The sequence below is a fragment of the Delphinapterus leucas genome, chromosome 5 (assembly GCF_059928025.1).
Source record: "Delphinapterus leucas isolate spDelLeu-1000000601 "Yukka" chromosome 5, BTC_Dleu_Yukka2, whole genome shotgun sequence".
Taxonomy (NCBI): Eukaryota; Metazoa; Chordata; class Mammalia; order Artiodactyla; family Monodontidae; genus Delphinapterus; species Delphinapterus leucas.
In genome coordinates this window covers 51,754,451-51,780,365 of record NC_143133.1, presented here as the reverse complement: position 1 = coordinate 51,780,365, position 25,915 = coordinate 51,754,451, and the positions used below count along the sequence as shown (strand labels likewise).

The 25,915-nt window shown below is 38.5% G+C and overlaps 1 protein-coding gene across 5 annotated transcripts in view; it reads right to left on the bottom strand.

The window, feature by feature from the left end:
- The window catches only part of ANAPC4 (anaphase promoting complex subunit 4), a 41,239-nt gene that overhangs the window by 5,700 nt on the left and 9,624 nt on the right, over positions 1–25,915 (bottom strand). For 4 of the 5 annotated variants that reach the window (XM_022566536.2, XM_089911722.1, XM_089911723.1 and 1 more), the window contains exons 9-20: positions 25,785–25,868; positions 24,627–24,713; positions 24,143–24,207; positions 23,355–23,397; positions 23,170–23,246; positions 21,612–21,712; positions 21,476–21,527; positions 15,053–15,108; positions 12,694–12,740; positions 4,596–4,652; positions 4,218–4,274; positions 2,048–2,141 (exon numbers count right to left, since the gene is read on the bottom strand). In XM_022566536.2, the coding sequence (XP_022422244.1) occupies positions 2,048–2,141; positions 4,218–4,274; positions 4,596–4,652; positions 12,694–12,740; positions 15,053–15,108; positions 21,476–21,527; positions 21,612–21,712; positions 23,170–23,246; positions 23,355–23,397; positions 24,143–24,207; positions 24,627–24,713; positions 25,785–25,868 (820 nt within the window). The remainder of the gene's footprint in view (positions 1–2,047; positions 2,142–4,217; positions 4,275–4,595; positions 4,653–12,693; positions 12,741–15,052; positions 15,109–21,475; positions 21,528–21,611; positions 21,713–23,169; positions 23,247–23,354; positions 23,398–24,142; positions 24,208–24,626; positions 24,714–25,784; positions 25,869–25,915) is intronic. The other variant, XM_089911721.1, reaches the window with a different exon arrangement.

The following is a 25,915-nucleotide window of genomic DNA, read 5'->3' as shown; positions in this document are numbered from 1 at the left end:
AATAAACTGGTAGATGTAAGTTAAGTGTTTCTGAGTTTTGCTAGCCATTTTAGCAAATTATTAAAACTGAAGCATGGGAAGCCCCAACTTTGTAGCCAAGTGGAACAGAAATGTGGGTAACCTGGGGACCCAGTACTTGTGACTGAACTCTGAAGTGGGGGCAGTCTTGTGGGACTAAGCCCTAACCCTGTGGAGTCTGGTGGTAAATCTGCAGAGTTAGTGTCAGAATCGAACTGTAGGACACCCAGGTGGTGTCAGAATTGGTCTCAGGAGGGAAAAAAGCCTCTCATTTTGGTGTCAGGTGTTTTGAGTAAAAACAGCTCAGATGCATACTGCCTGCTTATATGCTATGTGCCGGGCACTATCCTAAGTGCTTCATCTAGATTAATTTGTTTCATTTTCCCAACAGCTTTTTGAGGGAGGCGCTCTGATCACCCTCACTTTACAGAAGAGAAAACTGGGGCACAAAGAGGTCAGGCAACGTGCCCTCAGCCCCACACCAGAGAGTGGCAGAGCAGGACTTCAGCCCAGGCAGCCCGGCTTCCAGCACACCGACCTCTACCCCCGTAACAACACCGACTCTCTCACATCCCCTGGGAAGCTATGTGCGCTAAGCATTTAGCACTTGATTTTTGCAGAGTGCTAGGAAGAAGTTTCATTAAAGGTTTCTTAATAGCTCCATAATGACAGTCGGTATTACTTCATACTAGACTAAGAAACTGGGAGATTAATGAGCTTGTCCAAAGTCACACACTAGCAAACTCTTAAGCATTTAACAGATGGAGTTAATCTGAAGTTAAACATGAGACCTGTAACTAAGATTACACCTTTCTATTCAGCCATAGAAGATGTGGGGAGAAAAAAGGGTAGAACCTGTTTATAGCCCGAAGTCCCCAAGATGGATATTAGCCCAACAGTGACAGGGTCCAGGTGCCACCCCTGCTGGTACACTGCCATCAGCCCTCCCCAGGCATCCTTCCTTACTCCTTGGACATCCTGATTAAATACGGTAAATGAGCTGAGTCAGCGGTACTTTTATTTTTCCCTCTATTCAATAGCTAACTTACATCAATACATCTCTCTCAATTGATCTTAAGACTCTCAAACAATGTAAAATACGCCCTGCTCTGAAAAAGAATTTGGGCTTGTAGGGTTAAATCAAAACAGCAGTAAGCAAAGTTCTGGGCCTGAGATTTCTCTGCCTCCCCCCACTCACTCCCTCATTCAGATACACAGCAACCACACAGAGCAGAGGTCACTACTAAGTCCAGTTAAAAACTCAGGCTCTCAAGTTAGCAGAATCCTAGCTCTATCGCTTACCACCTTGTATCATCTTGGGGCCTTCTCTAACCTTCAGTTTCCTCACTAGTAAAATGAAGATAACAAGTACCTACCTCATAGGTCCTTGTGAAGATTAAAGGAGGTAATATATGTATGTGGCTATTACCCCAAGGATCTAAGAAATAGCTAAACTGTGGTCAGATTATTCTTTGAGAAAGCAAAGAAACAGATGCTTTAAAAATCTTTTCATCTAAAATGGAGACGTTTCGACATATTCAATGGTTGCTATTTTGTGTTGTATTCCCAGTAATGTTGGCTAAATAAAGTTTTACCAAATCAACATCCTAGAGAATGAAAGGCATAACAATTAAAAAAAAAATACAACCTCAGAATAATACAGTGACGCATCATTATAGGAGTTAAAGGCATTATATGCTCTTAAAAGCTAATAAATTGGAACTGGCAAAACAGGCTTCTCTGACTGATAGGCTCTACAGTTTTCTTCCCAATATCCTATTTTTTAATACATATTTTTTATAACGGACAATACTTAAGCAATCTTACTACATCACAGTTAATATCAGAGTGTTTTTGAACATGGTAATGCCATATACTGTTATTATTTTACTGTTTCTATAATCAAATAAAATGGACACAAAAGATAAATCTAAAGAACTTAGATAAGTATTCAGCAAGTACACTTGCTGACGTACTGGTCTCAAATAAATATAAACATGGCCAAAATCCATGTTGGTTCATGAAATACCTTTAAGGTGGCTGCTGTTTTGAAGAAAGTCATACCACTGGTTCCCTTCTGTGTTAGGGGGTGACACAAGATCATCATCTTCGTCTTTCAAGTACTAGAAGTACAGAATTAGAAATTTAAGTTTTGTAAACCAAAGCATTAGGCTCCGAAATTGTTTATATTTAACATTATTCTACTTATTTTGTTTTACTGCCAAGTCCTCTGAAAGTGCATTATTCTGTGAGATGACCAAAATTTGCTAAATGCCAAGCAACTGAACTGCAAACATTAGAATGCTGTAGATTTAGAGACTATAAATTGAGTTTAAATTTCATGTTCTATTTTCAGGAAGCACATTTTAAACTTACATATGTAAGTTTATAAATTAATTTGAAAAGTATCAACTGTCAGTCTAATCTATGGCAGTAGTTCTCAAAGTGTGATCCATGCAGCTCTGAGAGTCTTCAAGATGCTTTCAGAGATCCATGAGGTCATTACTATTTTTATAATAGTATCAAGATATTATTTGCCCTTTTCACTGTAATGACATCTGCCCTGATAGTCAAAAGCACAGGTGGAGAAAACTGCTGGCACTGTCACCAAGAATCAAAGTAGTGGCCCCAAACCATACTAGCAGTCACTATATTCCTTTTTGCCACATAACAGTTTCACTAATCTCTAATGAGGCTATTAAAATGATTAAATTAAATCTCAACAAAATCTTTTTAATATTCTGAGTGACAGAATTGGGAAGTATAAATAAAGCACTTTTGCTGCCTACCAAAGTATGACAGTTATCATGAGGGAAAGCATTTATGAAAATGTACTTGTCAGTCAGGCCAGGCACTTCTTTGTTATTAATGGAATTCCATTTTCACTCAAAAGAACAACTGGCAGACAAACTATGATTATTCATTCTTGGGTATCTGGCAGATATGTTCTTGAAAATAAAGTGATCCTGTCACTTTAAGCAAAACAACTGACAGGGGCTTCCCTGGTGGCGCAGTGGTTGAGAGTCCGCCTGCCAATGCAGGGGACACGGGTTCGTGCCCCGGTCCAGGAAGATCCCACATGCTGCGGAGTGGCTGGGCCCGTGAGCCATGGCCGCTGAGCCTGTGCGTCCAGAGCCTGTGCTCCGCAACAGGAGAGGCCACAACAGTGAGAGGCCCGCGTACCACACACACAAAAAAACCACAAAAACAACAAAAAAAAAACCTGACAGTATTTATTACCAATGATAAAATTTAAACATTTAAGCAAAAATTAAAATTTTTGAAAAACATGTATCTGCCACTATGTGCTTGACAACCTCACAGTAGTTAAACATTGTCTGATGAGACTGGTAATGACATTAACAAAATCTGACTTTTGGATACTTTATGAAGAAAGGTGTCAGCATATGGAAGATCGTTGTAATTCAGCGAATCAGTATTTTCCAAATGACCAATACATGATATGGCAAAATCACATGCACAGCGTAAAAGATCCATCCAAAGTGCAAGGTAGATGAATGAATTTTAATGAATCAGAATATGAAAAGTCCACTGATGCAATTTAGATTCCATACTGAAACTAACCTAAGATACTACCACTTGTCAGGATCTGGTGTAGTATCAAAGAATATTCACAGTTATCTAAAAAGCTATTAAAATACTTTAACCCTTTCCAACTACACACCTGCGTGAAACCAGGCTTTCTTAACCAAAACAACACATCACAATAGATCGAATGCAGAAGCAGATATGAGAATATAGCTGCCTTGTCTTAAGCCAGACATCAAGGAGATTTGCAAACATATAAAACAATGCCATTCTTCACTTAATTTTGTTTTGTGAAGTATAGCTACTTTTCGTTAAAAATATTTATATTAATGTGGAACGGTAAGTGGGTTTTTTAATTAATTAAGAGATAATTCTTTATTCTGTTTAATTTCGAATACCTAATAATATCTACTATTGATAGATACAGTGCACATAAAAGCTCTCCAGAGTCTTCAATAATTTTAAGAATGTAAAAGGGTTCTGAGACGAAAAAGTTTAAAGCTACTCTTTGGTGATTTTACTCAAAGGGCATGGTTACTATATAATTTGGCATTATATTACTTTCAAAAAGTTTTGTATAATAAAGACTAACACTGCTAAAGTTTTAAAAATAAAAAAATTAGTAACTAGATTCAATCCAGAGCCCATACCTGACCAACTTTTTCAACGTTAAAATATTTTCCTTTTCGATTATAAAGATCTGGAGCCTAGAAAGAATAAATATAGTTTAATTCTTAAGTCAACTCACTGAGGAAAAAAAATCTTATATATTTAAACCAAAAACTCTATTGTTCAAGAAAGCTGTTGGTGGCAGTTACTCTTTTATATGTAGTAACACACACATACAAACAAAAGTTCAATTTATATGCTTTACATTTAATAAATAAGTACTGCCATTAATTAGCTCAATAGTTTAAAAAACATACATAATTGCTTAGAACTTCAATTAAATTGGATTACTTCCTACCATTATCCCAATTTATTGTGATTATTTTTTAAGAAGCACTATAGAAATACCAATTTCCTACCTCATTGAAATGTTCAGTAAGAAATTCAGCAACAAATGTGATGTCTTTTTGAGTCATCTATCAAAACCAAAAGGAACGAAAAGAAAACAGATTAAGATAAGAGAAAGCTTGCCAATAAAATTCTATGTAATAATAAATGTAACTTTTCTACTATCTACTAAAAGTTATGGGACAAATAAGCAAAGTTCCTTCAAAGAAAATGTCAACAGAAATTCAGGAGATTATGCAACTCTGAAAGTATGAAATCCTAGGGCTCTGAGAAGCGTGTAATTAAATATTTTAAACCCATCTTCCAATCAGCGACGCCAATAGCTATAGAACTCTTTATGGCCTAAGGCTGTTTATTATTTTATGCTTTATGCTAAGACTACGTGTGTAGAGTCCCTCCTTTGGGAGTAGGGGACTGTCAGTCCAGATAAATAACCTCAATGTGAGTTAAGGGCTGCAACCCAAGAGCGCTTCAGTGTTGGCCCTCTGCTTCTTTCAATGACCCTGCCTTCTCCCTATCCCGGTTCTTCAGTCCTCAAAAAATTACACATTGAGGGCTCTCCCAAGAAGTAACATATTATATTTCCCCAAATAAAGCTAAGAGTGATATCAGAGAAACAGCTAAGGTGAACGTCTCTGGTTTGCAAGGCCAGTCATCCACAGCACAAAAGATCTACTTTGTATAAAAGCTGTGATCTTTTACTCATCTGGGCCACCAAGGCTAATCTTTTTTTTTTTTTTTTTTGCGGTGCGCGGGCCTCTCACTGTTGTGGTCTCTCCCGTTGCAGAGCACAGGCTCCGGACGCGCAGGTTCAGTGGCCATGGCTCACGGGCCCAGCCGCTCCGCAGCATGTGGGATCTTCCCAGACCAGGGCACGAACCCGTGTCCTCTGCATCGGCAGGTGGACTCTCAACCACTGCACCACCAGGGAAGCCCAAGGCTAATCTTAATGCTCTCCATTTTTTCAGACTCAAAATTATCTAATCTATCTGAATCAGGCAGTTTGAGCAGGGGTGAGGATGAGTGAGCTGCAGGAACTAAGTGGGAATTTTGCCTTATTCTGTAAGATTTTTCTAGAAGAAGGTTCCATTGCTACTTGTCACAATCCTTAGAGTCAGAAAGAAACTGGTGTTTGCCAGACCTCAACATAGGTACTAATACCTAAGTACTAGCTTTCCAAGGAAAATAAAAATGCATTTAACATTTTAGGAAGTTAAAGTAAGGAATCCAAACACCCTATGTTATATAGATTACAAAATCTTATACAAACATGAAAACAATAAACTTAGACAGCCATAATAAAGGTGTTCTGTGAGATTAAAAAAAATATCAAACACACAAATTAAAAAAAAAAAAGGCTTACTAGGATCTGTCTTGTGTCTACAGCCTAACATCTTGTTAACTAATAACTGCATAAGACTACCAAGATGACCAGCAAAGCTGAGCTCAACCAGGGCAATATTAACATATTAGGAGACGGGCAGAGTCAAGATGGCATACTAGGAGGACGGAGAATTTCTGTCTCCGCACAACTAGGGCACCCACCAGGCACAGTGGGGGACCATGGACACCTAAGGGGATGAGAGGAACCCCCAGCGACCGGGTAGAACGTGGGGCGTGGGGGGAGTGAGGGGGGAGGAGAAGTGGAGGCAGGATGGGACTGGCGCCCCTGAAGGGCAGCTGGGGGAGGGGAAGGGATCCCACGCCCGAAGGGGGTAATTGTGGGACCATTGAGAGGGCAGAGGAACAAAAGGGAGTGTGGCCGGGTTTCCCCTGCTCACCGAGGCCCCCTCCAGCCACGGGTCTTGAGGGAGTAGGAGGGAGGGAAGGAGGAGCAAAAATAAAGGCCAGACCTATGGGACCGGCACCCCTGAGGGGCGGCTGGGGGAGGGGAGGAGTTCCTACAGCCAGAGGCCCTCGCATGGTCAGGGGTCCAGCGGGGATGAGGGAGACTGTTGGTGGGGGGGCGTGGAGGAATGGAAGGGAATGTGGCCAGTGCTTTCCCTGTCCACTTAGGTACCGGGGAGCCTCTGGGGCTCTCGGGCCTAATCCTCTGCCCTCAGAGCCTCCCTCCTGCCGTGCAGGACACAAGCCCCGCCCCTACACCCCCACCCAGGGCCCCACCTCCACACTCCGAGACGCCCTCTGAGAACCCCTCCAACTGCACTGGGCCTAAACCCCACCCACACTCCCCCACCCAGGGCCCCGCCTCCACACTCCGGAACTCCACAGCTGGAAGGCCCTCCTTTGGAGATGCTGCCTCTCCCCTTAAGGCGCAGGTTCTAAGCAGAGGCCCCGCCCCATGCTAAAACACCACCCCCAACCCCACCTAGGATCCACCCCACCTTAAACCCCACCCCTAAGTTCCACCCCCACCTAAACTCTGCCCCCATAGCCAAGGCTTTTTTTTTTTTCTTCTCTTTTCCTCTTTTAGACTGGGGTTCTGTTTTACCTTTTTGATTCATTTATATTTTATTTTTTTCTAATAAATCTTTTACTTTTCTAATTTTATATTATTCTTTATACTTTGTTATTGTTCTCCTTTTGGATTGTTCCCTCCCCACCTTTTTTTCTGTCGTGGTTTTATTTTACCTTGTTGCAGTTGTTTCAATTATACTTTTATTTTTCCTAATATATTTTTTATCTTTCTAATTTTATTTTGCTTTTTATTCCTTGTTATTATATTGCTCCTTGTTTTATTTTTGATTTTTTTTGTCACGCCACATGGCTTGCGGGATCTTGGTTCCCGGGCCAGAGGCTGGGCCCGAGCTCCTGCGGTGGGAGCTCTGAGTCCAAACTGCTAGACTAACAGAACCTCAGACCCCAGGGAATATTAGTTGGAGTGAGGTCTCCCAGAGGTCCTCACCTCAGCACCAAGAGCTGGCTCTATCCAACTGCCTGCAAACTCTAGTGCTGGAGGCCTCAGGCCAAACATCCAATAAGACACAAATACAGCCCACCCATCAAAAAAAAAAAAAAAAAAAAAAGAAACGACAAAAAAATATGTTACAAACAAGCAACGTAAACACCTACAAGACCAAATAAATGAAGATGAAATAGGCAACCTACCTGAAAAAGAATTCAGAGCAATGAGAGTAAAGATAATCCAAAATCTCAGAAACAGAAAGGAAAAAATAAAACAAACATTCAACATGGATCCAGAAGAACTAAACAGCAAACAAACAGTGATGAACAACACAATAAATGAAATTAAAAGTACTCAAGAAGGAATCAATAACAGAATAACTGAGGCAAAAGAACGAATAAGTGAGCTGGAAGACAAAATGGTGGAAATAACTGCCAGGGAGCAGAATAAAGAAAAAAGAATGAAAAGAACTGAGGACAGTCTCAGAGACCTCGGGGACAACATTAAACGCACCAACATTTGAATCATAGGGGTCCCAGAAGAAGAAGAGAAAAGAAAGGGTCTGAGAAAATATTTGAAAAGATCATAGTCGAAAACTTCCCTATGTGGGAAAGGAAATAGTCAGTCAAGTCCAGGAAGTGCAGAGAGTTCCATACAGGATAAACCCAAAGAGAAACATGCCAAGACACATGTTAATCAAACTATCAAAAATTAAATACAAAGAAAAAATATTAAAAGCAGCAAGGGAAAAGCAACAAATAACATACAAGGGAATGCCCACAAGGTTAACAGCTGATTTTTCAGCAGAAACTCTGCAAGCCCTAAGGGAGTGGCAGGGCATATTTAAAGTGATGAAAAGGGAAAAACCTACAAACAAGATTACTTTACCCAGCAAGGATCTCATTCAGATTCAATGGAGAAATCAAAAGCTTTACAGACAAGCAAAAGCTAAGAGAATTCAGCACCACCAAACCAGCTTCACAGCAAATGCTAAAGGAACTTCTCTAAGCAAGAAACACAAGAGAAAAAAAAAAACCCACAAAAAAATCCTCAAATCAATTCAGAAAATGGTAATAGGAACGTACATATCGATAATCACCTTGAATCTAAATGGATTAAATGCTCCAACCAAAAGACACAGACTGACTGAATGGATACAAGACTCTGATATATGCTGTCTACAAGAGACCCACTTCAGACCTAGGGACACATACAGACTGAAAGTGAGGGGATGGAAAATGGTATTCCATACAAATGGAAATCACAAGAAAGGTGGAGCAGCAATACTCATATCAGAAAAAATAGACTTTAAAATGAAGACTGTTACAAGAGATAAGGAATGGCACTACATAATGATCAGGGATCAGTCCAAGAAGAAAACATAACAATTATAAATATTTCTGCATCCAACACAGGAGCACCTCAACACATAAGGTAAATGACAACAGCCATAAAAGCAGAAATCGACAGTAACACAATAATAGTTGGGGACTTTAACACCCCACTTACACCAATAGACAGATCATCCAGACAGAAAATAAATAAGGAAACACAAGCTTTAAATAAAACAACAGACCAGACAGACTTATCTGATATTTTTAGGACATTCCACCAGAAAGCAGAAGAACACACTTTCTTCTCAAGTGCACACAGAACGTTCTCCAGAATAGATCACATTTTGGGTCACAAATCAAACCTTGGAAAAGTTAAGAAAACTGAAATCGTATCAAGCATCTTTTCCAACCACGACGCTATGAGATTAGAAATCAACTACAGTAAAAAAACACTAAAAAATACACAAATACTTGGAGGCTAAACAGTGTGCTGCTAAATAACCAAGAGATCACTGAAGAAACCAAAGAAGAAATCAAAAAATACCTAGAAACAAATAACAACGAAAACATGATGAGCCAGAAACTAGGGGACACAGCAAAAGCAGTTCTAAGACGGAAGTTCAAAGCTATTCAAGCTCACCTCAAGAAACAAGAAAAATCTCAAATAAACAATCTAACCTTACACCTAAAGCAACTAGAAAAAGAACAAAGAAAACCCAAAATTAGTAGAAGGAGAGAAATCATAAATCAGAGCAGATATAAATGAAATAGAAACAAAGAAAACAATAGCAAAGATCAATAAAACTAAAAGAATACTCTTTGAGAAGATAAACAAAATTGATAAACTGTTAGCCAGACTCACCAAGAAAAAAATGGAGAAGATGCAAATCAATAAAATTAGAAATGAAAACGGAGAGATTACAACTGACACGGCAGAAATACGAAAGATCGTTAAGAGACTACTACAAGCAACTATATGCCAATAAAACAGACAACCTGAAAGAAATGGACAAATTCTTGGAAAAGTACAACCTTCCAAGATTGAACCAGGGAGAATTAGAAAATATAAACAGACCAATCACAGGTAATGAAATTGAAACTGTAATTGAAAATCTTCCAACCAACAAAAGTCCAGGACCAGATGGCTTCACAGGTGAATTCTATCAAACATTTAGAGGAGAGTTAACACCTATCCTTCTCAAACTCTTCCAAAAAATTGCGGAGGGAGGAACACTCCCAAACTCGTTCTATGAGGCCACCATCACCCTGATACCAAAACCAGACAAGGATATCATAAAAAAATAAAATTATAGACCAATATCACTGATGAACATAGATGCAAAAATCCTGAACAAAATACTAGCAAACAGAATCCAACAACACATTAAAAGGATCATACACCACGATCAACTGGGATTTATCCAGGGATGCAAGGATTCTTCAATATACACAAATCAATCAATGTGATACACCACATTAACAAGTTAAGGAATAAAAACCATATGATCATCTCAATAGATGCAGAAAAAGCTTCTGACAAAATTCCACACCCATTTATGATAAAAACTCTCCAGAAAATGGGAACAGAGGGAACCTACCTCAACATAATAAAGGCCATATATGACAACCCACAGCAAGCATCATACTCAATGGTGAAAAACTGAAAGCATTTCCACTAGGATCAGGAACAAGACAAGGATGTCCACTCTTGCCACTCTTATTCAACATTGTCTTGGAAGTCCTAGCCACACCAATCAGAGAAGAAAAAGAAATAAGAGGAATACAAATTGGAAAAGAAGAAGTAAAACTGTCATTATTTGCTGATGACATGATACTATACATAGAAAATCCTAAAGATGCCACCAGAAAACTACTAGAACTAATCAATGAATTTGGTAAGGTTGCAGGATACAAAATTAATGCACAGAAATCTCTGGCATTCCTATATACTAACAATGAAAAATGAGAAAGAAAATTAAGGAAACAATCCCATTTACCATCACAACAAAAAGAATAAAATACCTAGGAATAAACCTACCTAAGAAGGCAAAAGACGTGTACTCAGAAAACTATAAAACACTGTTGAAAGAAATCAAAGATAACATAAACAGATGGAGAGATATACCATGCTCCTGGATTGGAAGAATCAATAGTGTGAAAATGACTATACTACCCAAAGCAATCTATAGGTTCAGTGCAATCCCTATCAAATTACCAATGGCATTTTTCACAGAACTAGAACAAGAAATTTTACAATTTGTATGGAAACAAAAAAGACCCCGAATAGCCAAAGCAATCTTGAGAAAGAAAAATGGAGCTGGAGGAATCAGGCTCCCAGACATCAGACTATACTACAAAGCTACAGTAATCAAGACAGTATGGTACTGGCACAAAAACAGAAATACAGATCAATGGAACAAGATAGAAAGCCCAGAGATAAACCCACGTACATATGGTCACCTTATCTTTGAAAAAGGAGGCAAGGATATACAATGGAGAAAAGACAGCCTCTTCAATAAGTGGTGCTGGGAAAAATGGACAGCTACATGAAAAAGAATGAAATTAGAATACACCCTAACACCATACACAAAAATAAACTCAAAATGGATTAAAGACCTAAATGTAAGGCCAGACACTATAAAACTCTTAGAGGAAAACATAGGCAGAACACTCTATGACATAAATCACAGCAAGATCCTTTTTGACCCACCTCCTAGAGTAAGGGAAATAAAAACAAAAATAAACAAATGGGACCTAATGAAACTTCAAAGCTTTTGCACAGCAAGGGAAACCATAAACAAGATGAAAAGACAACCCTCAAAATGGGAGAAAATATTTGCAAATGAAGCGACTGACAAAGGATTGATCTCCAAAATATACAAGCAGCTCATTCAGCTCAATATCAAAGAAACAAACAACCCAATCCAAAAATGGGCAGAAGACCTAAACAGACACTTCTCCTAAGAAGATACACAGATTGCCAACAAACACATGAAAGAATGCTCAACATCACCAATCATTAGAGAAATGCAAATCAAAACTACAGTGAGGTATCACCTCACACCAGTCAGAATGGCCATCATCAAAAACTCTACAAACAATAAACGCTGGAGAGGGTGTAGAGAAAAGGGAACCCTCCTACACTGTTGGTGGGAATGTAAATTGATACAGCCACTATGGAGAACAGTATGGAGGTTCCTTAAAAAACTAAAAACAGAACTACCGTATGACCCAGGAATCCCACTACTGGGCATATACCCTGAGAAAAACATAATTCAAAAAGAGTCATGTACCACAATGTTCACTGCAGCACTATTTACAATAGCCAGGACATGGAAGCAACCTAAGTGTCCATCGATAGATGAATGAATAAAGAAGATGTGGCACATATATACAATGGAATATTACTCAGTCAAAAAGAAATGAAACTGAGTTATCTGTAGTGAGGTGGATGGACCTAGAATCTGTCACACAGAGTGAAGTAAGTCAGAAAGAGAAAAACAAATACCATATGCTAACGCATATATATGGAATTTTAAAAAGCGGTACTGATGAACCCAGTGGCAGGACAGGAATAAAGACGCAGACATAGAGAACAGACTTCAGGGCATGGGGGAAAGGGGAAGCTGGGATGCAGTGAGAGAGTAGCATTGGCGCATATACACTACCAAATGTAAAATGGACAGCTAGTGGGAAGCTGCTGCACAGCACAGGGAGATCAGCTCAGTGCTTTGTGATGACCTAGAAGAATGGGATAGGGAGGGTGGGAGGGAGGCTCAAGAGGGAGGGGATATGGCGATATATGTATACATATAGCTGATTCACTTTGTTGTACAGCAGAAACTAACACAACAATGGTAAAGCATTTATACTCCAATAAAGATGTGGAAAAAAAATACTACTATATACCTTATTCAGCTCAGGAAGTACGTGGTCTTCCGTCATTCTCAACATTGCTGGAAATATAAATTTTAAAACTATCTTTAAAGGGAAACTACAAACATAATTTTAATTATAGATGCATTTCAAAAAATAAATATATTTCACTGGACTACATTTTCCATTTTCAACAGCTTCTTGTCACCAAGGAAAACTTATTTTTCTTCGAAGAACTAAAAGAATTTAAATTTGATTTATATTTTCAGGTTCAAAATGGATGGATATAGCCATCCTAAACTATTATTTTTCATTTTCTCCTTCAATTCAACCCACTGCCACTCCAGACAAAGAAACCTAACTGCTGCCTTGAGCTAAGACTACGTGTGTAGGGATTCCTCCTAACTCGGTGATGTTTCTTCTCTTAAAATGTGCAAGCAGTTCTTTCCTCCAAAAGTCTTAGAATACCAAAAAGATGTATTTCTTTCCCTTGGGCTTTTTTGCTACATGAAGATATTTGCACTAAGACTTATGTGTGTAAACACACACTTACGTGTGTGTATATATATATTTATATATTTTCTTTAATATTGTGGTTGGTTCTTTTTGTCCTTTCATAGGGGTGTCTTTATCAATACCGTGTTTTCTATACATTACATCCACCTAAGTCAAGAAGTATGCTGCATATGCTTTTGCATAGTGTTTGAATATGCTTATGTTTGGCTGAGAAAAAGCATGTTGGACATTATTCTGCAAATATGGATTATTTTAAGAAACTGTTTTTAATTAATTCAAACTTCTAAATTATCTGAAAAACCAGCCATAATCTAGGTTCCACTAATGCATTTATCCATCCAAAAATTAATTATTGAGTGTAATATAGGTACTAGGGATACAGCAGTATAAAAGAAGTCCCTGCCTTCATGGAGACTGCATTTTACACAAGAGCAAACCAAGGTTAGAGCGCTAACTAGTGGCAGCACCCAGTTACAGTTTGGTCTCCAGTTCTCCAATCCAGTGTGCTTTGCTCTAATGGTACGGACTGAGCAGTAATTCATTTATCTTCTAATGCAACTTCTTATTACAGTTAGGATAGGCAATAAGAATATAAACTGCCTAATTACTCCAATAATTATCAGTAAAACCAAGCTACTACTTCTGTAAAAGAAAGTCACTTCTAAGGTTTCGTTTAATTTTAACATTGTAATTTATTCTAATTAACTCTGATATTAAACAGGCTGGCCTGATAAACACTCTGGCTCCCCATTCTGGCTAGTGTTGGTATGGTTTTGAGAAAAATATAAGAATTTTAAATGTCAACATCTACAGATCGCTTTCATTTTTTTATTGAAAGCAATTGTACTAGGCTAACAAATATGAAAAGTCTGTTTTAAAAATATGAGAATTAAAGATCTGGGCATTTGTTTCAAGGATATTAGCACATTATAGGTAATTTACTGTCTATTTTACTCTTTAGAATTTTAACAAATATGGGATAAGTTCCATTTACGACTAAATTTTGCATATGTTGGAGGGAAATGTATGCTAAATTATTTTAAAGATATTAATAGAGGTCACAAAAATAGCAGTACAAATGGACCTAAATAAAATACGCATATCCTGTAGAGTGAGCGTTAAAACATTTAATATCAAGTCAGTAACTATTTGTTAATTACCTACAAATGCAAAGATACTGTGGACACATAAAGAAAGGCCACAAGTGGTCTGCATTCTATTTAGCTAGGGCATCACTGTCCAATAGAAGAGATAACGGAAATGTTCTAGCTCTGTGCTGTTCAACCTGGTAGCCACTAACCACATGTGGCTCCTGAGCACTTAAAATGTGGCTAGCATGACTAAGGGACTGCGTTTATAATTCTACATAATTTCAACTAATTGAAACAGCCATACATGACTAGTGGCTACCATAATGAAGGGCACAGATCTAGAGACAGAAGACCAAAGTATAAAACAGGAGCTAAGCTATTCAAGGGCAGAGGTTTTGTCTTATTTTTTCTCCCCCATTTCCCCCAAATCTAACACCTAACAATGCCTAATACAAAGCAGAGATTTAAAGAGTGTTATTTTAACCTAAGGAGACATTACAAGGTAAATAAGGGTCAATTCTCAGTGAGTGACAGAGACAATCAATGCTAGAAGGTGTTATCTGCGGGGGTGGAGATGGGTGGGTGTATAGAGGAAATAAGACTGGCCATATGTTGAAAACTGCTGAAACTGAGTGACGAGTAGAAGGCAGATCACTTATGCTATTCTCTCTACTTCAATAGGTATTTAAAATTTACTACAGTAATTGAAATATGCTAAACTGATGCTCCCACAATTTTTTTAAAAAGTGTTAAAAATACAAGAATGTTTCATTCAATTCACTTACCCACATACAGCCACCGAAAAAATGCTTTGAAGTTTTTCATACTGCTATCTATAACTCTAGAAGATAAAAATAAATCAGAAATGAAATTATTATATGGGGTTCATGTATCATTGTTCAATTATTGTAGAATATAATAATCCTTTTTGTTCTACTATATCCTATCTGGATGACATTTAAGCCTTTACAACAGATTTAACAAATAAAACACATACCCAAAAATAAAATTTCAAAAAAGCAAATCCTGATTCTCTTAAAAAAAAAAGCAAATAACTCAGATTCTAACTGATTATAACAGCCTTGCCACAAACTGTGTAACAGTCTTTCCTTTCCGGGCACTCAGTAAAGTACGAAATCCTTTTCTAACTTTGGAAATAAAAGAAATCAGAAAAAAAGTTTCCGGCACCATTCTCAGTTTAAAAAAAAATACTCACTGATCAGTAAGAAGAAAAAAACATCAAACACAAAAGAAAATCATTATTATAAACTTGTAATATGTCACTACCACTAGCTCTGATATCAACAGACATTACTTTTGGAAGTTGATTTTTTTATCCTTACAGTAATGAATCTCAAAATTTGAATTTCCTTGGGCTTTACACAAATGTACGCCCAAGATTAAGGATTATAAGTGGAAGTCAGCTTCCCTTTGATGAAACTGTCTCTGAATATAAAGATGGATATCATTTTTTTAAAAACCTCTTTAAGCTCACATCTGTAAGATAATTACTCTAAGCAAATAATATGTGTACTTTTCACCCCTAAATCTCAAAGTCCCTTCCAAGCATTAAATGTCATACTACTACTGGAGAAGTAGGTCAGCATCATTAACCTTTCTGTACACAGTAAAACACCTGACATAAAAGACTGTAACATCTCTTGCGTTACCAAGCACTATGATCAAAATTCTCTTGCAGCAAAATTGAAAAACAGAAAAGACGTTCCTTCCTGTCTTTCCCAGTCAATACTCTCACCCCAGCCCCAGGCAACCACTGATCTATTATAGGCTAACGTCAAAGTTCTCACTGCCTCAGTTTCTTCATTATAACCTAAAATAATGCTATATTCTACTTATCTCAAAGGAGGAAGAAGTTAAATCAAAAACTACCTTTCACTGAAACGTCAAAGGTGATCACAGAAAGCTTAATATTTTATGTTTACTCTCTGCAAATACGGAGAACCAAAAAATTATTCAACATTCAGGAAAAGGAATATCATTTCTCCTCCTGCTTTGTTCTTTGAGCACACACATCTGTAATAAGCTCTACCTTCTAAAAGCCCATTAGGGGCTTCCCTGGTGGCGCAGCAGTTAAGAATCCGCCTGCCAATGTAGGGGACATGGGTTTGAGCCCTGGTCCGGGAAGATCCCACATGTCGCAGAGCAACTAAGCCCGTGTGCCACAACTACTGAGCCTGCGCTCTAGAGCCTGCGAGCCACAACTACTGAAGCCCGTGTGCCTAGAGCCTGTGCTCTGCAACAAGACAAGCCACTGCAGTGAGAAGCCCGCGCACTGCAATGAAGAGTAGCCCCCGCTCGCCGCAACTAGAGAAAGCCTGTGCACAGCAATGAAGACCCAATGCAGCCAAAAATAAATAAACTCATTAAAAAAAAAATAAAAGCCCATTAAAATGATGGTGTATTGGTGGGGAGAGGTGGATGTGTTCTAAACTCACACACAAAAAGAGGACACTAGAAAAAAAATGTTTTTAAGTTTCAGAAATGTCAAAAGCCGAGAGAAGACTAGTGATTGGTGAAGGTCACCAGAGGCGGCCACGTGCCAGGCACTGTGGAAAGTGAGCAGCAAGGAGTCATCCACCCGGCAGACGCCAAGGATACTCAGTCCTTAGAAACGTCAAGTTCAACAGAAGACATTAGGATGACATCTGGGGCTGGACAAAGGAGGACAAACTGAAACACAGAGTGGCCAATACACTCTTTCCCCCAAGATATGAATGCCTAGGCGTTTACTACCTTCCAGACAAAAACAAGAGTTCTTCAAAGAAGCTGAATAAACTGGGAAGAGCCAAGGCGGTTCTGGGTCGGCACTGGCTGCCCACAGCATAGGTCCGCATGCTCTGGCACTCATGCTGGCTTTGGGCCGCTCTGCACCCAGCAATTCCAGGCAACTTTAAACTGCCTCACGAATAAATATGAGTAAACAATCGGGCATCAGGTTTTTGAAGAAAGCTTGCAACAAGAGACCAAAATAAACAGCAAAGTGACACACAAAGAGGAGATAATTCAGGGAGAAGAGATTTTTTAAAACTCTAATTAACGTCCTCAGAGAGCTGTGGGAAGATGTCGCATCCACAAAGCAAGAGCACAGCTTTGAAAAATGATTAAACAAATAAGAAAATACTTAGAAATTAAAAGACGGGACTGCCATAATAAGACATTCAATAGCATGGTTCAGGTCAAAGATCTCGTCCTCCACTCCACCTGGGCTATTTATTCTAAAGTTCACACCCTAGACCTTCATTACCAACGTGAACCTTTTTTTTAAAATTTATTTATTTATTATTTTTGGCTGCGTTGGGTCTTCGTTGCTGCACATGGGCTTTCTCTAGTTGCAGCGAGCGGGGGCTACTCTTTCCTGCAGTGCATGGGCTTCTCACCGTGGTGGCTTCTCTTGCTGTGGAGCACGGGCTCTAGGCACGCGGGCTTCAGTAGCTGTGGCATGCAGGCTCAGTAGTTGCAGCTTGTGGGCTCTCTAGAGCGCAGGCTCAGCAGTTGTGGCGCACGAGCCTAGTTGCTCTGTGGCATGTGGGATCTTCCCGGACCAGGGCTCGAACCCATGTCCCCTGCATTGGCAGGCGGATTCTTAACCACTGCACCACCAGGGAAGTCCACCAACGTGAACATTTTAAATCTCAATTTAAAGCACCCTGCTCACCAACAAACAGCAACTATCTCTCCAGTGACTTTTCTCCAGTAGCCCAACATTCATCCCACGAAGACTACCACCTACTAGTTCTACCACCTTTCACTGTCTCGCACCTGCCCTGTGTCCTCACTTCCCTCCTAAATCAGTACAGATTTGAGGTTTATCATTTTAATCATGCCCTTGCTTCAATTTCTTGCCTCCCCTTTGCTTCCTTTTACTCACCAAGCCTAGTAAATCAAACTGCTCACCTATTCTGTGCTCCCACTCGAACAGCTGACCCTGGCTGGAGAAAACCACACAGCCATGTTGGCTGGTCTCATTTTAATGCTCCTGGGAACGCTAACCAAGCAGCCCTTAGCACTACTGACAATGCTCCTGCTTCATCAGCCCATTCACGCTCCTACTGTACTAGACAAATGGCTCCCACCTCTTCCTTTATTCTCAAAGCTCAATACCACTTCCCCATCCTTACTTTCAGCTGATGACAGAACATTTCATATTTCCACTAAGATAGTAAAAACAATTAGAAGTGAACATCCCCAAGCCCTCATCTGCTCATATACCAGCATCTGTGACCCCTGTCTTGGCCTTCTCTCCTATAACTATGGAGGAACTATTTTTCCAGCCCCTTCCCTAACACACTAAATCCCATCCCCTCTTGAATCCTCTTGTTCTAGCAATCTTCCCTCTCTTTGCCATCTCAACTGTTCCCCTTCAGAAGAACATTCCCATCATAAATAAACATACTCTAATTGCTCCCATTGTAAAAAGAAAGAAAAGCCCAATGACTATTTTTAAATGCTGGCCATTCCCTTTACAGCAAAACTCAAAAGACTACATTTGTTGTTTTCTTTGCATCTGCTCTCATTCTGCATCATACCTGCTCCCATGACGCCACAGAAGTGGCTCTCAGCGAGGTCACCCATCATCTATTCTGATAATATTCTCATCTATTCCACTTCTGGTCCTCACCTTACTTGACTCAGCAGCATTAGACAACCAATCCCTCATTACTTCTTGCAATGCGTCCTTCACTCAGCCTGCAGGACACCCACTCCTTGGTCTTTCTGCCTCTCCGGTTTCTTTCGTTAGCTCCACATCAACCCCATTTCTAACACTGGAAAGCCCATCACCCAGTCTTCAGATCTCTCCTCTAAGCGCACTATCTCATCCAGGTTCATGGCTTAAAATAATACCAATGTGCTGAGGGCTCCCAAATTTACATTTCCAGCCTGGATCCCTCACTTGAACATAATCTCATACAATCAACAACATGCTGGACAGCTCCACCAGGGTATCTAACAGACATTTCAATTTAATATGCCTAATACATTGACCATGTGATCAAAATTAACATCAATAAGAAGAGGTAGACGGACACTGTTTGCCTCTGGATCTGACACCTTGAGAAGGATACTCCACCCGTTATGTAATATTCTGGCCAGGGATGTATAACCTGAATCAAACCATGAAAAAATCAGATAAACCCAAATTGAGGAACATAAAATACATATATATTTCCTATATTCTCCCCCAAGTCTTCCCCATTTCAGTAAATGTTAGTCATACTCTACCAGGTGCTTAGGACCTAAACTCGTAATTATCCGTGACTCCTTTATTTTTACCATCCACACAACCATTCAGCAATCTTGTTATTCCTACTTTCAAAATATATCCAGGTTCTGACCATTTCTGATTCTGACCACCATTTGTCTCATGGCTTCTGTCCTTGCCCTCATATAATCTATTCTCAATACCAAGTAAATAACAAGAGGGATCTCTTTAAACCTAAGTCATATCCTGTCGCTCCACTGCTAATAACTCCCTAAGAGCTTATTATACCCAGAGTAAAAGCCACAGTCCTTACAACTGCCTACAGGCTCTACGCAACCTGTCCCATCCTCTGTGACCTCTTTCAATTCATCCCCTACAACTCACAATATTGTTCAAGTCACTTTAACTGTAGTGGCTCCTTGAGGTCCCTCATATATGCCAGGCATGCTCCAAACTCAAGGCCTTCATACTTGCTGTCTCCTTTGCCCCCAAAGTAACAGGGCTCACTCCCTCCTCTCTCCAACATCACCTTCTCAGTGAGGTCTTCCCTGACCAAAAAATTGCACCCTTACCCCCAGCATGCCCTAGGTCCTCCTTCCCTCATTAGCTTTTCCCACCACTACTTATCACTATCTGACTTGCTGTATGTTTTAATTATTCATTTCTTTATTGTCTGTCTCATCATGTAAGAATATAATATCTATGAAGGCAAGATTTTTTTTATCAGTTTTGTTTACTGCTATACCCTCAGCATCTAGAATAGTGTTTAAAACATAGTTAAATGCTCAATAATTGTCTATGATGAATGATAGCATTGGATAATTAAGTCAAGAAAATTTCACAGGAAATAGAAAAGACAAAGATATTTTAAAAAATGAGAGTAAAAATAAAAGACACAGAGGCTCAATCCATGAAGTCTAATATCTGACTAACGAGATTTCTAGAACAAAAATCTAGTTAAAAAAAAGGAGAGGGAGAAGAGGAAATTATCAAAATAATAATACAATATAGAATTCAGGTTAAAATGGCATTTTCTTATTATAAGTACGACAAATGAGAAGACCCACATTTAAAACTCTGTTGTGAAATTTCAACATATCAAGGATGAATAAAGCTTTCTGAGAGGAGAAAAAATATAGCACACAAAGGAATGAGAATCAGAAGCACCAGACCGTCCACTGGCAACAAAAAGGCCAAAATACAATGGAGCAAAGCTTTGAAAGTTCTATGAGAAAATGAATCCCCCTTCATAATCTATACCCAGTCAAAACCATCAATTAAGTGTGGCAGAAGGAGAAAAGACCCAAAAGGACACACAAAGCTTACCCTCACACATCCGTTTTCTAAGTTACTGGAAGATATTTTCCACAAAGTGATTAAATGAACCAAGAAACAGAGGAGATCCTGGAAGTAAGGATCTAACCCATGAAAGCAATGAAGAAAACGCCAGGGCGGTGGCTGCACGAGATGGAGCCCGCACGCAGGCTGGTGCAGGCAGGGGGAGGCTAATGGAGGAGGCAGCAGGGACAGAGGCAGTTCCAGGGGTGTGACACTGCCCCTGAGACGGCGGAGAGCCTGAGGATGTGAGCAAGGCAGACTGTGCAAGGAGAAAGCAAGCAGAGTCTAGGAAAGACAGACACACAGAGAAGAATAATTTCTCAAAACTGATAAGTAAAAGAAAGGCAGTACAGTCATACAATTTAGAAATATGGAAGTAACCTACAGACCTAAAACCAGAAATAGTTAAAAGGATTCCCTCTGGAAAGAGGACCTGGGGTGAGGATGGGCGGGACAGGAAAATACCACTTTAATGTACGAAACTGCTGTGCTATTGGATTGTTTTAATCATGTAAAGGTATAATTTTGATAAAAACTTAAAAACTCATTTTTAGAAAATCGCAACAATTTGCTAGGTTCTTATTTATAAGTAAAAAGTAAAACATTCTCAAGTCAATGATTCCAATATTCAAGTATCCCCAATACTTACTGAAGAAGTTCATTTGCCTTGAGTATGAAAGAACCCACTGCAGTAATAGCATCTAAAAGGAAGTAAATAAATAAATATCATTTGTCAAATAAGTAAAGTGGATTTAATGCATTCTATTGAGGAATTAAATTACCACCTTCAATTCCTGAAGCATCTAGTCCAAGAGGTTCATATTTTTGCTTCCATGAAGCCATTCCTTTCAGTTCACTCAAATGGTATAATAAAGACTCTGAGCCACTATCAAAAACAGAGCAGAAACACCATCATCAAGGTGGCAGGCAGCTACTATCTTGCTTGAATATTTCTAAGTTTTCAGAAATAAATACTGAAAGTAACTTTTTCTTTCTATGAGAAATAATTATTTCTCAAAATTATTTTGAAAAGCTGTAGAAGAATCATTTGGTTGTCATGACTAGTGAGATGAATATATGACCACAAGATTAAACTTTGTAAAATCAAATTATGCTCCACAGTTAGTCCTGGCACTTTTAAGATAGTCATATTGTTCTCCCAACAGCTATGTATTTAACATTCAACAAATATTTATTAAGCTCCAACTTTAGGTCTGGCACTATGCTAAATACTGGGGACTTAATGGTGAACAAAACGAAAGGGTCCTCATGACACTGCCAGTCTAATGGGGGAGACAGTCATAACCATACAATCAGACAGTATATCATTCCAACTACCATAAATGCCTTAAAGGAAACACACCAGGTGCAGGTCTAACAGAAGAACCTGATCTAATCTGGGGATTAGAGAAGGCTTCTCTGAACAAGTGAGATTTGAGCTGAGAGCTAGAGAATGCAAGTGAAGAACAGCGTGGGAGTGTTCCAGAAAGCAAAAGGGCTGTACAAAGGCCCCGGGTAGGAGAAAAACTGTCAAGTTTGAGAAGGCCACCAGTGTAGGTGAAGCAGATAGACAGCCATCCAAAGGTATTAGTCTTAAGAAATGGGAAGACACTGGAAGTTTTTAAGTAAGAGTAACATGATCAGATCCACTGTGGAGAATATATTTGAGGGGTATAGTGTGGACTGGAAGAGACTAGGCCAGAGGGTCCTAAAGTGATCAAAACGGGAGGTGATATAGTAAGGCCCAGGGTCTCAGCATAAAGAAATTTATCAAAATTTAAGTCAAACACTGAACATCTACCTGCAAACTGCTTCACTGAGGTAGCTGTAGCTAGAAATAGCATGAGACTTGAAGATCTGGGACAGTCTTGGCTCGGACACTTAATAACTTTGGGTCAGCCATATATAACCATTCTGAACTTCAGTTTCTTCTAAATGAGGATAATCATAACCAACACCTTGCCAAGGAGTTAAATGCAAAAATATATACATGCTTTTACATAACATATAAAATGATATACAAACTTACTTAATTTCATCACTCAAAAAAGGGTATATGCCCTATTCAAGACATACCTCATGGCTGTCTGGGTGAGATAAAAGCCCAGACAGGGCCTTGGGTGGTGAAAAGATGTTGGAAAGTTATTTCATAAAGCAGAACTACCATTATTGATTCTTTAAATCTTGGGCACTCCAAGAGTCCCCTCAAATGCTAATGCAACAATTTTAGCTAGAAGAGGCTCAAACAGAGAATGCCAGATGATGAAAAGAAGGTTGCAGAAAGAAGACCAATGCCAAGTACGTGTAGATGCAATACCAAAAGAGTCTACATCACCTTCATACCTCTGTAAGTGACTTATAACCAATTTTTGTATACTGGAATATGATGACTCTATAGATTGGCCAAGCTTTTTTAAGCCCTAATTAAGAGAAAAAAAAGTATTCAGCATACAAGTAAGATACTATATGTCATTCTAAAAAAAATTAAGAATGTGTTCATAGCCATTAAAATACAAAGATAACCGCACCTTTACTGTTAACTGGTTCATTAAGAGGGTCTGAAGTTCAGCACTAGAATGAAAAAGAAAGTATTTTTAGTCTCCTCTATTCAAAATCTGAATGCATCACTTAAAACGTTTAAATTTCAAAGAACAAACAAGATTTTTAAACAAAATAAATAAAAAGAAATAGCCCAACAAAAATTAAGACTTTGTTGTACTCACAAAGAAATGGACAAAACAGGAAACAATAAAGTCTAGGAACAGACTGAAGTAGATATAAGGACGTACTATATGCTAAAATGGTGTTTCACATCAGTAAGAAGAAGGTGTAATACTCAATGAATTATACTGGGCAATTACCTGAACACTGAAAAAAAAAGAAGTTAGTATATGACCAAATAAATCACATCTGGAACATGTAAATGGAATAAAAACATAAACCACAAAAAAATCTCTGGAGGAAAATACAGATCTTTGAACACTTAATATGGGAAAGATCTTTTTAAGAATAATGTTAAGGCAAATACAATAAAGGAAAAGATTGATTTGGCTACAAAGAATTTTAAAATTTGTATACATTTAAAAAGTACATATATAATATATTTACATATATTATACATACACTCAGAATGATCACATTTATGTAAAAAATAAATACGTGAATAAAAACGCCTAGAAAAATATATACTACTTTTTCGGTCTTTGTGCACCAGAATTTTCTTTTTTTTTTTTTTACAATGAATGTGAATTGCTTTTGAAATAAATTACTTTAAAAAGAGAAGGAAAAGCAAGAGTACCTAATATGAGCTCATTACCTTGCTTTCCCCCACAACAGCAAGTCCATGAATTCATCTTGCACTGATGTGGTTGTATTCTTTTCCTAGAGAAAGATCAATAAAATCATAATAGGTATTTTTAAAATTATAAGCATATTTATTCAAAATTACAGGAACATGTCTCCCTTTCTTATCCTTAGCCTTCTCTCAAATTCATATTTAAATTGATTATCTGAATAGCAGTTACAGGAAAACAACCAGTCAGCTCTTCCAACTCCTGTCCTTAATCCCCAAGCCCTACCAGCTCCACTTCACAATCCTGTCCCCACCTAAGTTGTACCAAGGGGAAGAGCTGGTGTATCACTCTCTGAGATAATAGTATGAGGTTAGACCAAACCGTTTGAAAGAAATCATGATCTGAGCCTTTTACAAAACAGCCTGATTTTTCTCACGTCCTTCCTGAAGTAAATAAGGATAACGTGCATTCTTTAACACCTTCCATGGGAAACTCCAGGTATATTACCTGCACAAACTTGGTGAGACGAGAATCCATCTGCATCAATATTTCTTCCCATGCTTCACACATACATGTCAGTGACAAATTTATATACTATTAACAAGAAGAAAAAAATATTAAAGTAGCAAAAAATATTTAAGTCAACATGCTAACTAAATAATACATGTTTCTTACTGTCAACTGTCTCAAAGAAATCCAAAATTTACTATAAATCACTTTTAACTCAGTTAAGCCTGAGAAAGAAAAGACTATAGCTAACACTTGATAATCATTTAACTATCAAACTTTCTCAAATTCAGTTTTTATCTGGTAAAACAGATATTTTCCAGCTTTCTACATATAAGATGCATTTTATATACAATAACTGTCAAAATGCTGACTGGTCAACTATTCAATTTTCAAACAGTATCCTTTTAAAAAGACACTAATCTCCAGAAATCTTTGACATGAAGTACATGTAGCTCCTCTATGCAGATGTAGACTCAATTTCTCCAGTCCTTCAATCCGGGCTGGCCTTGGGTCTTAGTGTGACGAAAGCAGAAGTCTAAGGCCCCAGAAGGTTTTGCATGCTTCCACTTGCACTCTTGACACCCCTGCCGTGGCCACCACTTCATGAACAAGGCTGGTCCAGCCGGCTGGGAGATGAGGAATGTGCAGTCCAGACAAAGCCATCACAGCTATGGGACACTTGGACCAGCCAGCTGACCACCAATGTACGAACAAGCCCAGCCCCGAATAGCTGAACCTGGCCCAGAACAACAGAACCTTCTAGCTGAGCCCAGCCCAAATCGTCGACTAAAACACCAATCACAAGCTAATTTGGGGTGCATTTATCATGTACAAAAGCTAACTGATATGATGCTTTCCATACTACTTTATTTGTAAAAAACTTAAAATTCCAAAATATTGTTTTATTTATGAGAATGTTTAAAAAGGTTTAAACTACTTTTTTTCTTTTCCTTTGGAGAAATAGAGATGGGTGAGAGTAGATTTTCAATTAAATTTCTCTTTCTTGCTTTAATGGACATTATAAACTTGTCTATCAGACTAGACACCTCCGCCACATAAAGTTGGCTTTAAGAAGTAAGATTTTCAAGTTTTTTATTTACAGAACATTAGAAATTTATAGTAAACAGTCACATAAAACAAGCTATAAATAAATACCTGTAAAAGAGCCGAAATGTGAGTAAACTTTCTGGCCATTCGAGTTACTTCAGGTAAGAAAGAGTACAATAGATTGGTTTCAAGCTGTCAAATCAAAATAATAAAGTAAGTTACAAGCAGACATATTTACT